We start from the raw sequence: 16,628 nt of genomic DNA, 5'->3' as shown, positions 1-16,628 counted from the left end.
CAAGTTAAAAGCACAAATTCAGCTTAAAGGGCTTGATGTAATAGCCATTACAAAGACCTGGCTACAAGCTGGGCATGACTGAGAGCTAAATATTCCAGGCTATAAATGGACCACAATAAACTGGGCTGAAATGTTCATGGGCAAACTTACAGACAGTGGGAAGTATTCAAAGAAGTATTTGGTACAATACAAAACTAGTACATATCCCTAAAAGGCGACAGCGTCACTTGTGCAGTTAATCAACCATGGCCAACAAATGAGGTAAGAGACAGTATCACTAAAAGAAAAGGCTTACACAAATGCATGGATAAGTGGAAATCCAGTGGACCGGGAAAGCTATAAAAAGCAATAAAGGGATAAAAAGAGGTGCAAAAAAAATGTAAAAAACTTGCAAGGGATATCAAAGCTACAGTAAAAGTTTTTATAAATATATTAAGAGAAAGAGAGTGGTAATGGGGAATATGGGCCCATTAAACACAGGCGGAGGAGATACTATTATCACAGTTGAGTTGAGGCATAGGTGAGGCATGATCTGATTGAATGGCGGAACAGGCTCGAGGGGCTATATGTTCCTATATCTACACTCACTTACAATGAATAGTCCCATAGCTCAGGTTCCTGAGAATGTCTGGTGCCCAAGATGCTGTCAGTACCTTCAGGAGAGGAAGAGGGAAGGGAAGAAAAATTGGCAGAAAATGTGATCTGTAAAAAAAGAGTCTAGAGCCATTGTTGATTGCCTGAAACACCATATAGAAAGGACATCTCATCAACATCATTTGAATAACAAGAAATAATTTGCTGTTTGTTGGTGAATATTCCATCAAGTCAATGAATAGTCACATTAAAGGCTACAGGCTAAATTCTAACACTAATCTACCTCAATACACTGGCAGCATGTTATAAAGTATTTTATATTGCACACTACAATCAGTGCATATTTTGTTGTGTTGATGCATTTTGCGCCCAGTGGAGCTCAGTTAGTTTGCTGCAGGCTGCAACTCAATTCGTAATAAAAAAAAGGTTTAAAAGTCTCTGATTTCGGTGTTAGTCTGTCACCTGTTCCGATGGCTGAAAATATAAAATGGGTCTGAAAGGGTAATTCTTTTCTCATTTTAAAATGGTTTCTGACTACTGCTGGCACACGATAACTGCAGCTCCAGACATCCAGAGATAGATGTCCCCTGCGAATGACACTGCTTTAGTGTCATTAATTGGGCCGACAACCCCAGAGTTTTGAGATTTGGATTTAATTAGCAGGTTTTATGTCATCTGTGTTATGGAATTCAAAGATTTGGAATGTCAAGTTTTGACCAATGACACCAAGCCACTGCCATTGAGAGCACTTCCTGTGTTCACTTTCGATAATACCAGAGCTTTTTAGACCCAGGCTAAGACTGTAGAACAGGCAGAGGCATCAGTCAGCTATAATGTTTGCTTTGGGAGGATGCTCCAATGTGTCGACTTCTTATTAATCTTGCAGCAGTAGCAAAGAACCGAACAAGCATTCCTTGCTGTTAGACTATCTCGTTACCTTGAGTTTCATCTGCAGTGCTCATATACACATGCGTGCATCAGCTGAGAATACACTCATTTACTCCAGTGCTTCCATTCTATTAATATACACTTGGTACATCATTGGCAGCATGGCTGTCAGTTACCCAGGCAACACTCCCACATCTCTTTTATCCTTGCCAGTTCTGGATTAGGCAGGGAAGGATGGAGGAGGAGAACTGGCTGATGGTCAGCTTCTTGGGAAGATATTAAAAGGGCACGGTATCCACTTGAAAACAAGGCACTTTTATTTACAAGCACAATGCAGTGATGAAGCAACACGTGAAAGTGTATCATTGTGTCACTTGCTTGTGATGTTACTTCTTTGAGATAATGGGCGGGGGTTGAAATTTGTCTTGGGCGATAGTGCAAAGTGGGCGATGGTGAATCGGCCGACTGTTTTATACCCCATTGACTTCAATAGAAAAAAAAAGGGACGGAATGTAAAACGGGCGGCTGATTCACCCTCGTCCGCTTTGCACGATCACCCGCTTTGCACTATCGCCCGCTTTGCACTATCACCCGCAACAAATTTCACCCACAATGTCCCCTTAAGCCACAGTGCTGTCTCACAGTGGCAGAAGCTATGGTCTGAACTATGGCTGATGACTGAACTAAACTTGCCCAAACCACGTCCAATAAGTCTTCACTACTACAGTGGTAATAATAGTGTACTCATTGGCATTTTTAAAATGAGATATAGACGATTCAACTGGACAGATCACTAGGTAGTTGTGTGAATATTTTATTGCTTGCTGCATCCTCCACAAATGGAAACTTCATGCTATTAGCCTCTGATGGCAATAATTCCCACCATTGGCAGTCGTACCTTCAGCTTCTAGGTCCCAAGCTCTGGAATTCCCTCCCTAAACCTCTCCGCCTCTCTACCTCTCTCTCTTCTCTTTTAAGGCGGCCCTTAAAACCTACCTCTTTGACCAAGCTTTTGGTCACCTGTCCTAATATCTCTTTATGTGGCTCGGTGTCAAATTTTGTTTGATATGCATCTTATGGGTAAATTGTCAACTGTTACATTACCATGGGGTCGTAATGCACAAGTTTACAGCATGACACAGTTGGAAATGTTTCAGAAATACCTAAAAAGAGGCTATTTAGCTACTTTGGAAGTCTTCAAGAGTATTACTGTAGATGTGTCGCGATTCGGTTTTCTGTCATTCCCTTTGATGGATTCATATTGTATGAAGTCAACGAAAGCAAAATCCTGTGCACCCGCCATTTTGATTTGGGTCAGTTAATAACAATGAAAGTATCGCAATTAAACCTGTATTCACAAAGAGAAGAAATGACCCCCTAGATCTTGACTGTTAAAATGAGCACTGATCCTGCTGGAAGGCTCCCTGAGGTTGCTGCTTCCTTCAGCCTTTGTGCTATTTCACACGTCGTAAGTCTCAGTCTCCATGCTGCCCCATGGGGCTAATTTCAGTGTTACAACCTTATTTCCTCCCTGTTTAATTCTTCCATGAAGGTAAAAGAAATCCCTCAATGTAAAATGCATCGACACCAGGGATAAAATACTAAACATATATAATTGAGGCAGATGTTAAGGCCTTGTCGGCTGATGTGAATAAAAGGACTAGAATGTAGCCCTGTGTTTAAAAACTGTGCTGCCCATAACCTTTGAAATATTATTGCTGGGGATCTGAAGACATTAGTCAAATGCAAAAGGCATACCCTGAGCACAGTGGCTTCTCATTGTCTGTATTCCTACTGAATACTCTTAATGTAGTTTGGAAATTCAAATCTCCTTATTGCCTCATGACTACAGCCTCATTTTTGATAATTTAATATTAGAGTACAGTATTGGTTAAAGAATCAATTACAGTTGTGAGAAGGGATGATATGCTAAATGGATCATCAATCGAGGCCATATGGGTTGAGCTAAGAAATAAAAAAGGGGCAGTCACACTACTAGGAGTGTACTGTAGACCCCCGAATAGTGAAAGGGAGATAGAAGAACAGATATCAAGGCAAATTTCTGAGTGCAAAAATAAGAGGGCAATAATAGTAGGGGACTTCAACTACCCTAACATCAACTGGGATTCAAACAGTGTGAGGGGCACAGAGGGCACAAAATTCTTGATCGGTGTCCAGGAGAACTTTTTTAGCCAGTAAGTGACAAGCCCAACAAGAGGGGATGCAATTCTAGATTTAGTCCTGGGAAATGAAGATGGGCAAGTGGGTGAAGTGACAGTGGGTGACCATATTCGGGATAGTGACCACAATTCAGTTAGTTTTAGCATTAATATGGAAAAGGACAGAGTTAAATCAGGAGTAAACGTTTTAAATTGGGGGAAGGCAAATTTTACAGAACTAAGAGGTAATTTGGCAGAAGTGGACTGGACACAACTACTTGAGGAGAAATCAGTGGCAAGCCAGTGGGAGGCACTAAAAAGTGAAATTCTACGGGTACAATGCAGACACCTCCCCTCAAAGAAAAAGGGTGGCACTGCCAAATTTAGAGCCCCCTGGTTGTCTAGAAGTATACGGGGCAAGATAAAGCAGAAAAAGAAAGCCTATGACTGTCACAGAAAACTAAATACTGCAGAAAGCCTAGAGGAGTATAGAAAGTACAGAGATGACGTAAAAAAGGAAATAAGGAAAACAAAGAGAGGGCATGAAAAAATATTAGCTAGTAAGATTAAAGAAAACCCAAAGATGTTTTAGCAGTACATTAAGAACAAGAGGATAGCTAAGGAAAAGGTGGGACCTATCAGGGATGATAAGGGTAACTTGTGTGTAGAAGCAGAGGATGTGAGCAGGGTTTTAAATGAATATTTTGTCTCCGTATTCACAAAGGAAAGGGATGATCCGGACGTAGTAGTTAAAGAGGAGAGGTGTGAAATATTGGATAAGGTAAACATAACGAGAGAGGAAGTACTAGAGGGACTGGAATTCTTGAAAGTTGATAAGTCACCAGGGCCGGATGGATTGTTTCCTAGGCTATTGAAGGAAGCCAGGGAGGAAATAGTGGATGCTCTGAGGGTCATTTTCCCAAACTTCACTAGATACAGGGGAGGTACCGGAGGACTGGAAGACTCCAAACGTAGTACCATTGTTTAAAAAGTGTATGAGGGAATGGCCAAACAATTATAGGCCGGTCAGTCTTACCTCGGTGGTGGGCAAACTATTAGAATCAATACCGAGAGCTGGGGTAAACTGTCACTTGGAAAGGCATGGTTTAATCAAGGATAGTCAGCATGGATTTGTTCAGGGAAGGTCATGCCTAACAAATTTGATTGAATTCTTTGAGGAAGTGATCAGGAGGATTGATGAGGGTAGTGCAGTGGATGCTGTCTACATAGATTTTAGTCAGGCATTTGACAAGATCCCACATGGCAGACTGGTCAGAAAGGTAAAAGCCCATGGGATACAGGGAAATGTGGTGAATTGGATCCAAAATTGGCTCAGTAACAGGAAACAAAGGGTAAAAGTCGATGGATGTCTTTGCGAATGGAAATCCGTTTCCAGTGGTGTGCCACAGGGCTCAGTGTTGGGTCCCTTGCTGTTTGTGGTATATGTTAATGATTTGGATTTGAATGTAGGGGGCATGATTGGCAAATTTGCAGATGGCCTAAAAAGAGGATAGCTGTAGACTCCAAGAAGATATCAATGGGTTGGTGGAGTGGGCAGAAAAGTGGCAAATGGAGTTCAACCTGGAGAAGTGTGAGGTAATGCACTTAGGGAGGGCAAACAGTAAAAGGGAATACGCAGTGAACGGAAATATATTGAGAGGGGTAGAGGAAGTGAGAGACCTTGGAGTGCATGTGCACAGGTCCCTGAAGGTGGCAGTACAGGTAGATAAGGTTGTGAAGAAGGCATACGGAATACTCTCCATTATTAGCCGAGGTCTGGAATACAAAAGCAGGGATGTAATGATGGAACTGTATAAAACGCTGGTAAGGCCACAGCTGGAGTATTGTGCACAGTTCTGGTCACCACATTACAGGAAGGACGAAATTGCTCTGGAGACAGTGCAAAGAAGCTTTACAAGAATGTTGCCAGGGCTTGAAAATTGCAGCTACGAGGAGAGATTGGATAGGCTGGGGTTGTTTTCCTTGGAGCAGAGGAGGCTGAGGGGAGACTTGATTGAGGTATACAAAATTATGAGGGGCCCAGATAAAGTAAACAGCAAGTACCTGTTTCCCCTAGTGGAGAGTTTAGGAACTAGAGAACATAGATTTAAGCTGGTTGGCGGAAGGATTGGAGGGGACATGAGGAAAAACTTTTTTACCCAGAGGGTGGTGGGTGTATGGAATTCACTGCCCGCATTGGTGGTAGAGGCAGGGACCCTCAACTCTTTTAAAAGGTACCTGGACCTGCACCTAAAGTGCTGTAAGCTGCAGGGCTACGGACCGGGTTCTGGAAGGTGGGATTAGAATGGACACCTGGTTGTTCTTTGAGCCGGCGCGGACACGATGGGCCGAATGGCCCCCTTCTGTGCTGTATCTTTTCTATTGTTCTATGGTTCTAAAAGGAAGTTTGTAACATTCTCTGTCTACAAAGACAAGGGGCTTGATATTAACCCCACACGACGGGCGGGAGAGGATTAGGGGTTTAAAACCTTCAAATACCCCAATGCGGCCCCTTCCGTTTTCACGGCGGTGGATATCAGGGCATCCGAGTGTCCTGCCGTGGAGAGGCGGGGCGGTCATTAACATATTTAAATCAGGCTCCTATTATGTGCTGGGAGCCCAATTTGGAATTAACAGCTACTGTACGAGGCCAGTTTGAGCGGCACTTTATCAGGATGGTTAAGGGTAAGGAGTCCTGATCTGAATAAAGGTCCAGTGCTCACAGCTACTTTCTCAGTTCCCTCTAGGAAACGGTTTGGTGAGAATACTTGTGAGAGATTTATTTGTAGAGTTTGGAGTTGTTCACACAGAGAACATCACGATGGATGGCATCATGGCTGCTTTAGATTGGACTTCAGACGAGGAAGACAAATAGCATCATCAGCAGCAAGGGCGTGTTGTGGAGGGAGCTGCAGGTGGCCAGAAAAGAACGGAGCCACAGAGGGGTCGAACTCGCAGAAGGCCCTACCCACCTAACAGGGTCTACAGACAGAGGCTCAGCTTCCTTGACCTGTCGACAGAGCAGAGCTTCTGAAGGCTGAGATTGTCATGTCAGGTGGTCATGGACATCTGCAGCCTCCTAGAAGAAGACTTGCTGCCTGCTGGACCTGGTGGCCACGCATTACCAGTGACTGTGAAAGTCACCACCGCCCTCAATTTCTTTGCCTCTGGTCATTTCCAGGCCGCCACCGGAGACATATCGAGGATCTCGCAGTCGGCTGCACATAAATGCATGAGGCAGGTGATGGATGAATTGTTTGCCAGGACTGGGAGATATGTAAACCTCCCCGGTGATGACAATAGCCAGAATGAGTGGGCACGCAGATTCGCGTCTCTGACTGGCTTCCCACAGGTACAGGGTGCCATCGATTGCACACACGTGGCAATCTGAGGACCACCAGATCAACCAGGAGCATTCATCAACTGCAAGGGATTACATTCCACCAATGCACAGCTGGTGTGCAACCACAAGAAAAGGTTCATGCAGGTCTGTGCCAGATTCTCTGGGAGCTGCAATGATGCTTTCATACTGCGGCAGTCCAACATCCCCAACATGTTCAGATCTGGAACGATCCTTAAAGGGTGGCTGCAAGGCGACAAAGGATACCCCCTTTAAACCTGGCTGATGACACCTCCGAGGAACCCCACCGACGAACACCCAAGAGTGGTACCGTGCGAGACATATGACAAGCAGATGTGTCATCGAGCAAGCCATCAGTGTGCTCAAGTTGTGCTTCAGGTGCCTGGACAGGTCTGGAGGCACCCTTCAATACTCACCACCGAGGGTCTCCACACCAATCGTGTGCTGCGTTCTGCACAACAGAGCGCAGCAGCGAGGACTAGAGGTGCAGGAGGAACAAGAGGCTCAGCAATCCTCATCTGATGAGGATTCCAATGGAGAGGAGGAGGAAGATGACGATGGGGTGCGCGATGCCAAACCAGTCGATCACATTGCTGCTTGGGATGTCAGGGATGCCCTAATAGCTCGAGGGTTCAGTTAGTCACTCACACTGGATCAAAGTAACTATCACATCCCCTCCCTCCCCCGCCCCCGCCCCTCCCTCCCCTCCCCCGCCCCCGCCCCCTCCCTCCCCTCCCCCTCCCCCACCTCCAGTCCCGCTCCCTCCCTCCCCGCCCCCTTCCTTCCCTCCCTGCCCCTCCTCCCTCTTCTTGCCTGCCCTTCCTCCCTCCCTTCCCTACACCTCCTCCCTCCTTTCCCCGCCCCTCCTTTCTACCCCGCTCCTCCCCCTCCCTCATCGCCCCTCCTCCCTCTTCCTCCCCCGCCCCTCCTCCCTTCCCCATCCCTCCCCTCCCTCCCTGCCCCTCCTCCCTCTTCCTCCCTGCCCCTCCTCCCTCCCCACACCCCCTCCCTCCTCTGCCCACTCTGCTCCCTCCTCTCCCCTGCCCCTCCCTCCTCCCTCCCCCTCCCCTCCCCTCTCCCTCCCTCCCCCTTCCCCTGCCCCCGCCCCACTCCCACTGACACGAAGCAGTTCTGTAACCATTCATCCATTGGTTTCACACTCACCAATTGGTGACATTCAATTCCATGTCTTCACAATCAGCAGCAAACAAATGAAAACCTGACTTGTCACTTGCCATTCAAGATTGGGGAACACAGGAAAGTGGTGCAAAGTAATAAATTTAACGTGGCTTAATAAATTAAATATATTAACAAATGTTCAAAAACTCCCATGTGCGTACACTTGGTGAACTATAAAGCTTCTCTCTTTCTCTCTCTGGCACTCCTACGTGGTGCAAACCCTTAGGCTTCAGCGGAGGTAGTGACTGGCCACTCTGTTCCCTGCTCTGACTTCCTTGGTGCTCGTGGCAGACGACCTCTGGGATTTGGAGCACGTGCGGGCCCCGCCAAAGAATGTTCCACCTGCACATATGCAGGGGCAGACTGGGCCAGTGGGAGAGGAGGCAGCATCTCGTGTTCTGGTTGATTGTTGGGGTGGGGGGGGCGGTGGGGGGGGGTAACGGGTGAGACATGTAGATGCTTTGAGAAAGAAGAGTGCACACTTTCATCTCCAGTATCGCCATCCTCCCTCCCCTGGGCCTGCGGCACATCACTCCTGCCTCTCTGCAGGAGAGCAACTTGGAGTGATGACTTGAAAGCCCATGTCTAATCTATCTGTCAACATGTGGAAGCCGGTAAACATGTTAACGGTCAGAGTTTGTAAGGCCGCTGTCAGGGCCTGCAGGGACTGATTAGTGCGCCCTGATACAACTTCCACACAGGAGGCCACTCTCTCAATGGAAGACATCTTCACAATAGCCTGCGACATCAATCCACAAACGTTCGAGCTGGACTCCTCCATTCTCTGTGATATTGAGGAACGTGTGACTGTTAGTGCCTCACACATTTGCTGCTGAGCCTCCAGCATTCTCCAATTAATTGATGCACCCCCCTGCTGGGCTCAGCATCTCCGTGCAGCTGAGCAGAGCTTGGAGAGGAGTGCGCCCTCCAACGCGGACTCTCCACAGCTGCCACCACCCTCTGCTCGCGCTCGCTTGTGAACTGTGATTCATCTAGTGAGATCCCACCCAACTCTCTACGAGGACCCACCGAAGTGCTCGTATCTGCGCTGGTGCCTGGTTCGCATTGCCCTGTGACGGTGCACCCGAAGCAGGATTGAGCTCCTTTGAGGAATGCTCATCTGCAAAGGGCAGGGACTGCTGTTCCTGTACTGTTTCCATGTCCTCCTGGTGACGCTTCTGCTGCTCACCACTTGCACCTCCTCCAACCACGGCTTCTTTGTAGTGGCTGCAGGTTTGCTTTCCCATTGCTGGGAAACAGGGCCTCCTTCCTCGCCCTTACTGCACCCAGCAGTCTATCCAGGGATGCCTCACTGAACCTGGGCACAGCCTTTGCCCCCCTAGATCCCATTACTCTGCTTCTACTCTCGACACAATGCACAAAACTCCAAACCTCCTCCACCATTGCATCTGTGAAGTGGCCCTTTAAATAGTTGAGATGAATTCCCGTCATGTGGGTCTGCATCAAGTCCGCTCGCGCGCAATGGGGACGCGAAACCCGGAAGTAAAATGATAATGAGGCATCCCTGTTGCACATTTGTTGCCCATTATCGGTTTCCACCGCTCAGATCCTGAATCTGCTTTAATATCGAGCCCAAGGTTTTAAGGTACATCTTCCCCTTCCCCTTTAAATCTCCCGACATTTGAGTGTGTCTGAATTTTAAAACGAATCTCTTATCTGATGACTCACTCTGGTAGCAGGTGTTGACCGTCTGTGAGTTTGATGTTACAATGGAACAAACTGTGATTCCTTCCATAATCACATGAGCTACGAAAGATCACAGGTTGTCAATGTGAGGGTGATTGACCATTTCGTGCCATTCAAATCTGTCTTTGTGTTTACATGAAGAGGAACTGTCCAATTAAAGTTGCTTTTAAAGATGACGTCGCAAAGTGCCAGTGTTTTATCCCTGACATCAATATAACAGCAGTTGTGTGCTTGTTCATACAATCTATTCACCTCAACAGCTCGATTAAAAACATTTCAGAATTTTTAAACAAACTTGGCAGAAAGCTTTCTTTAATCAAATAATTGATTGCTTTGGAAATGGACACGCTCAGAGCATCATCATCCTAATCACATCACCGAAAGGGAAAAAAGTGATGGGCTACCTCACGAACTGAAAATGAAATGAAAATCTTCCCCTGTCTCCTTGTTTGAGGGGTTTATGTGATTCACAGCCCAACTCTTAGTGAGAAGAGGGCCCCAAAAATCCCACTTCGAGATGTTACCAGGACGACTGGTGTTGGAAATGCTCTGCTCTTCCCAATCAGCATGGTTGAAATCCCCCCACCCCCCCCCCACAATTTATTTTGAAGGCTTCTTGGATTAAGGTTGCTAAATTTTGTGCCAATTTCTTCTGGATTATGGGCAAATTTCTGCTGCTTATTCATGGTCACTAGGAACTAGACTGAGGCCATCCAAATTCATTGGGGTAAATTTTAACCTGGAACCGGGAAGACAGCAAATGGCGGGGGGGGGGGGGAGGGGGTGGGTGGCAGAATTCCTGACGGGAAAGCTGGAAGTACGGGTTACATCCTTACAATTTTGACGTAAGGACGTCTTTTTTTATTCCTGCCCAACATGCCAGCCAGATTGACAGGTTGGCCGTCAGTTGGACAGGAGAAGAGCCAAGATGCGGACGCGAGCAGGTAAGTCTTAGATGGGGCGGGGGGGGGGGGGGGCGGGGGGTTGGTCATGGTGGGGGGGTGTTGGGGTCATCAGGGGTCGGTCATCGGGGGGGTCGGGGATCATCAGGAGTTGGGAGTCATCGGAGGGGGGGGGGGTTCTGGAGTCATCGGAGGGGTTGCCGGGGGTCATCGGGGGAGTCGGGAGTTATTGGAGGTCAGTCATCAGGGAGTTCAGAAGTCATCAAGGGTCGATCATCGGTGGGTCGGGGGTCATCAGGGTCAGGAGTCATTGGGGTCAGGAATCATCAGGGTTCGGGAGTCATCGGGGTCCATAGTCATTGGGGGTTGGTCATCGAGGGGTCAGGGGTCATTGGGGGTGGGTCATCGGGGTTTGGGAGTTATTGGAGGGGGTCGGAGTCTATGGGGGGTCGGCCCTCTGGGGAATGGTCATCGGGGGATCTGGGGTTATCATTGGGTTGGAGGTCATCAGGGGCTGGAGATCAAGGGGTCGGAAATCATGGGGTGGGGTTTTTTTATATATTCCTTCATGGGATGTGGGCGTCGCTGGCAAGGCCAGCATTTATTGCCCATCCCTAATTGCCCTTGAGAAGGTGGTGGTGAGCCGCCTTCTTGAACCACTGCAGAAGGTTCTCCCACAGTGCTGTTAGGAAGGGAGTTCCAGGATTCTGACCCAGCGACGATGAAGGAACGGCGATATATTTCGAAGTTGGGATGGTGTGTGACTTGGAGGGGAACGTGCAGGTGGTGTTGTTCCTATGTGCCTGCTGCCCTTGTCCTTCTAGGTGGTAGAGGTCACAGGTTTGGGAGGTGCTGTCGACGAAGCCTTGGCGAGTTGCTGCAGTGCCTCCTGTGGATGGTACACACTGTAGCCACTGTGCGCCGGTGGTGAAGGGAGTGAATGTTTAGGGTGGTGGATGGGGTGCCAATCAAGCGGGCTGCTTTGTCCTGGATGGTGTCGAGCTTTTTGAGTGTTGTTGGAGCTGCACTCATCCAGGCAAGTGGAGAGTATTCCATCACACACCTGAGTTGTGCCTTGTAGATGGTGGAAAGGCTTTGAGAAGTCAGGAGATGAGTCACTCGCTGCAGTATACCCAGCTTCTGACCTGCTCTTGTAGCCACAGTATTTATATCGCTGGTCCAGTTAAGTTTCTTGTCAATGGTGACCCCCAGGATGTTGATGGTGGGGGATTCGGTGATGGTAATGCCGTTGAATGTCAAGGGGAGGTGGTTAGACCCTCTCTTGTTGGAGATGGTCATTGCCTGGCACTTGTCTGGCGCGAATGTTACTTGCCACTTATGAGCCCAAGCCTGGATGTTGTCCAGGTCTTGCTGCATGCAGGCTCGGACTGCTTCATTATCTGAGGCGTTGCGAATGGAACTGAACACTGTGCAATCACCAGCGAACATCCCCATTTCTGACCTTATGATGGAGGGAAGGTCATTGATGAAGCAGCTGAAGATGGTTGGGCCTAGGACACTGCCCTGAGGAACTCCTGCAGCAATGTTAGAGATCATGAATGGGGGGGCCGCTGCAAGTAGGCTTGTTGGGCCTGGGGGAAGCACTCCTGCTTCTCTGGGCCCGCAAGCAGTGCGATAGAGGCACTTGTCTGCTGTTTTGGGCCTTCTCGCCTCCTCTTATGTGGCGCGAAGCAGAAGGCCCAGGAATCCTGGCCCCCTGGGATTAAAAATAAAAAAGCTGTAAAAATGGAGGCCCGTAGCTTCCTTGAAAGCTTTCATTGACCGACCCGCCTCCTAAGAGCAGGTTGGTCACCTGCTCTTCGACCCGCCTCTGTTGAAACCGGAAGTGGGCAGGTTGGAGGTGAGTTGGGGACGGGTTTTAGTTTTTTTACAATTTTCACCTCTCCACCTGCCTCCATCCCACCCGTTCGTGGGGTTAAAATTTAGTTCATTTTGTGCAGACTGTCATAATCAGCAGACAGACCTTCGTCAGTCTAAATCCTTAAACACTTTCATAAGACTAAATACCGTAGTCCAAGGGTTTTGATTTTCAACACAGTAACCGTGGAGAAAGGAAAATGATGCCACGAGTATTTTAACCAAGAATCTTTTTTAACTGAGTGTGTTGAACAGCAAAAATGGAGAGCACTCTTTTAACACACAAGAGTGGCATAATAGGTTATATTGACAACAATTATGTATATCTGTGTAAAATGAAAATGATCGAACACAAATGTGTAATGTCACCAGGCCTTTCAGATTATGTGATTATGAGAATTGTAAATTGATTACTCATCTGGAAGCCTGTGTGGAATTGCAACTCCCAATCTGTAAAACAGTATCTATAACCACCGTTACTTATAATAATGGGAATCTTGCTTCCTAACCCTTCCAGGAAAAACAAAATATACTTATCAGATTTATGCTTGCTTTTTTAGTTCTGTGAATCTAACCCTATCTCAAATAAAACCTGGAGGGCGAGGAATAAGTTTGGAACATAGGAATTGCTAGATGAAAATAGTCCAAGGTCCATCCAGTTCACCTTCTACAATCCTGGTAGTTGCTTGATACAAGAAGATTGTTGACTAATCGTAGCAATCAATCTCTATCAATTAATCTACAATTGACCCATGCAGTTTGAGGTGCAGGTTTTAAAATAACAATTAAAACAGCAGAGGTAACTTCTGTAATGTTTACAAATTTCATGAATCACAATGTATAAAGTTTTGTGAGGCTGGAAATGACTTGGTGATATCTGCCGACACTTGCGTTCATATAGCCTCCGCTTGGCATACAAGTGCATTAAAAAGGGCTATTCACTGATCCAGGAGTCCCACAGCAGGGAGCACTGGTCACAGGATTAGCACTACAGTGTTGTAGCCCTACCTCCGACCTGCACTCCCTACAATTGGAGCTCCCAGCTGGGAGTGCGTTTGTGGATTTACACTCGAGTGTTCATCAGCCAATATTGTCAACAGTAATTTGCAGCCTCCATTGTATAAAGTTAGTGCTCAGAGTTGGTGGTCTTACATTGAAGTTTCTCTGAATTCTTTAATTCCTGCCTAAACACTCACAATTTTCCTCAAAAGGTACACTGGATCCTGGATAGTCAGTGAAAAACTGTTATCCCTTTTCATAATATTCCTTTTGTTTTTCTTCTTGCAGGTTTTATACAAACTGTTTAAGACTTTCTGCACAATGCCCTCAGTTGGAGTGTCAGATGTTTTGGTTGGAATTATTAAGTTCTTTCTTGTGGGATTCGGAGGTTTACTAGTGGGCGTTACTTATGGAATCATTGCAGCTCTCACCACTCGTTTCACGGAGAATATCCGCGTGATTGAACCTCTCTTCGTATTCCTGTACAGCTACTTGTCATATCTGACTGCCGAAATGTTCCACTTCTCTGGCATTGTGGCGTAAGTATTACAGCTATTAAAGGCATCATCTCAGGGGTTAGCAAACCACTTAATGGCTCTGTGAAATGTCATCATCTTTGCAGAACTTGTATTGTGCCACGACAACAATATTGACATGCTCTTCACCCAACCCAAGTGTTGAGTTTCTTGACAGAAGAATTATCTACCCGTAGCTGTAGGTTGTTGGGTTTCTCAACAACAATAGCTTATACTTATATAGTGCCCTTAAAAACTCCTCAAGTGTTTCAGAGATTTGAGGGAAACAGACACAGAGCCAAAGGAGGAGAGGTTAGGAAGGATGGCCAAAATCTTGTCCAAGAGGGGGTCTACACAAAGGATTTTAAAGGAAGAGAGGGAGGTAGAGAGACAAGAGGAGTTTAGCGAAACTATAGACAGACAGATAGTAAGAATTAGAAAGTAATCCAGTTCTTGGGTTTCAGACTATGAGTGAAGCTTTAACGGTTTCTAAGTTTACTTGAACCCCAAATTTAAACTACAGCCTTAAAATTACTCTACGTTGTCATATTACAAATAACATGTACAATATACTAATTTTATATATATTTGGGGTTTTGTAATGACATACTGGCACCAGCTGTCAGTGAGTACAGGTACGCTGCATGTTAGTTTCACGCTGAAGTGTTAATGATTTGAAACTCATTACAGCGTGCGAAATTCCATGCCCAGTTCATACATACTTTTCAGTACATTGCTGATCTATACATTAACGCAGATAATTAAATTACCCTGTCATAATCCGTCAATACATAGATTAATAAATAATATGGCATTTTCCTCTACCATAGGAATCCCCCATAAATTGCTATCATTAATACGTATTGTTCGTGAAATGTACATTAACAGTATAATTACATAAAGCACTGTTTATATACCTGTACCCTGTTTTTTATGAATCCATTTTCCCCCCACTGTTTTACGTGTCCTGTACCACACACCATTCCCTGACTGGGAGGGCAAATAGTTGGCATGCTTCAAGGTTCCTTTACTCTGTACTTAAATGCACTACACCTGCCCCGAGGTGGCTCTGATGCTGATTGCAGACTGTAGAGGACTGGTCCATTACCTGGCACAGGCATCCCACACCTCACATGAAAAGAATAAAGTTGCATTTTAACCTTCCAGTAGTGACAACTCCAGGGAGTTCCGTACCCGGCAAAAGATTTCACTTCACACACTGAGACACTGAATTATTGTCATCATACCAGGGAGATTTGAAGTTGCTTTATTACAACAATAAAACCCTATAGTTTAGAGAAACATCTGAAATACAACTTAAAAACTTTAATATGACATGGATAGATCTTTCAAAGTGCTGGCATAGATATTATGGGCCGAATGGCCTCCATCTGTGCTGTATAATTCTATGATTCTATGACTTCTATTTTCTTCCCTATTGTCTCTTCCTTCTCTATTTGTACTTTTATGACTATTTCTGACCAATTTTCCATATTTTGCTTGAATGAAATGTGCCTTTTCTTGTTGACTTTGCTGAATCACTCTCCACCCACATCATTTAAAGTTAGTGACTGACCAGAAACCTCTGACCAGCTCTAAAGGCTGCTTTTTGTCAGTCAGTTGGGAGCCAGTTGATTGAAGTTGACCTATTTACATTACAAGGGCGAACAGGTCAACTTTCTGTTGGGCTCGCAAAGCAGGAATGTCCAAGAGGATATTGGGGGTAATCCTGACTGCGCGAGAGTGTAAAATGGGTGATATTGGATCAGCCGTCCGTCATACATTTTGACTTCAATGGAAATGAAAGTCGGGAGAGACGTATAATGGGCTGCCGATACGCGATTGCCCGTTTTACACGATCGCATAAAGTCAGAATGATCCCCATTGCCATTGAGGGTGAAAGGCTAATTCCTCGCCATTTTATCTCCTAGCGGACAATTGTAACTTTTTAGTACCAAAATCATATATAACCAGGTTAATTATTTGATAAATTTGAGGAAGTACTGATATTTCTGCTAACTTCATCCTTTTGTCTTATTATACTGTGTCATTTTCAACAGTAGCAATTTAGAAAGTGTCTGAACTTTAAGAGCTAGAAAGGACCCACCATAGTTAGTAGTTAGATCAAAAAATACAATACAATTGGCTAGAAACATTGTGGAGTTTTGAACATATTGTGGATGTTGAAATTTGGAACAACAATTTGAGTTCCAATGCTTTCAGCATTGAGTTACAGGTTATTACTATGGCTGTAAATTGCACTGATAGTCACAGCCATGGGGCTGGTGCAAGATTAGATGAAGTTCAGCTTCAAATCCCAGGAGGGGCCCTGACAAGTAATAAAAATAATTTAATCCCGTCACATCACTTGGAATAAAATTCAGCAAAGCATAGACTCGAGAGCTATAATTAGTATTCCGGACCATATTTCATGTGTTCTCTGTCA

General features: G+C 45.9%; 1 protein-coding gene across 1 annotated transcript in view; it reads left to right on the top strand.

The window, feature by feature from the left end:
• Nucleotides 1-16,628, top strand: part of LOC137332685 (sodium/hydrogen exchanger 2-like) — a 148,554-nt gene that overhangs the window by 20,987 nt on the left and 110,939 nt on the right. The window contains exon 3 of the mRNA XM_067996632.1: nucleotides 13,956-14,206. Within this exon, the coding sequence (XP_067852733.1) occupies nucleotides 13,956-14,206 (251 nt within the window). The remainder of the gene's footprint in view (nucleotides 1-13,955; nucleotides 14,207-16,628) is intronic.

This window comes from Heptranchias perlo, chromosome 15 (assembly GCF_035084215.1).
Source record: "Heptranchias perlo isolate sHepPer1 chromosome 15, sHepPer1.hap1, whole genome shotgun sequence".
In the NCBI taxonomy this organism is placed as follows: domain Eukaryota; kingdom Metazoa; phylum Chordata; class Chondrichthyes; order Hexanchiformes; family Hexanchidae; genus Heptranchias; species Heptranchias perlo.
The sequence above is the reverse complement of the archived record's forward strand: the minus strand, read 5'-3'. Positions and strand labels throughout refer to the sequence as shown.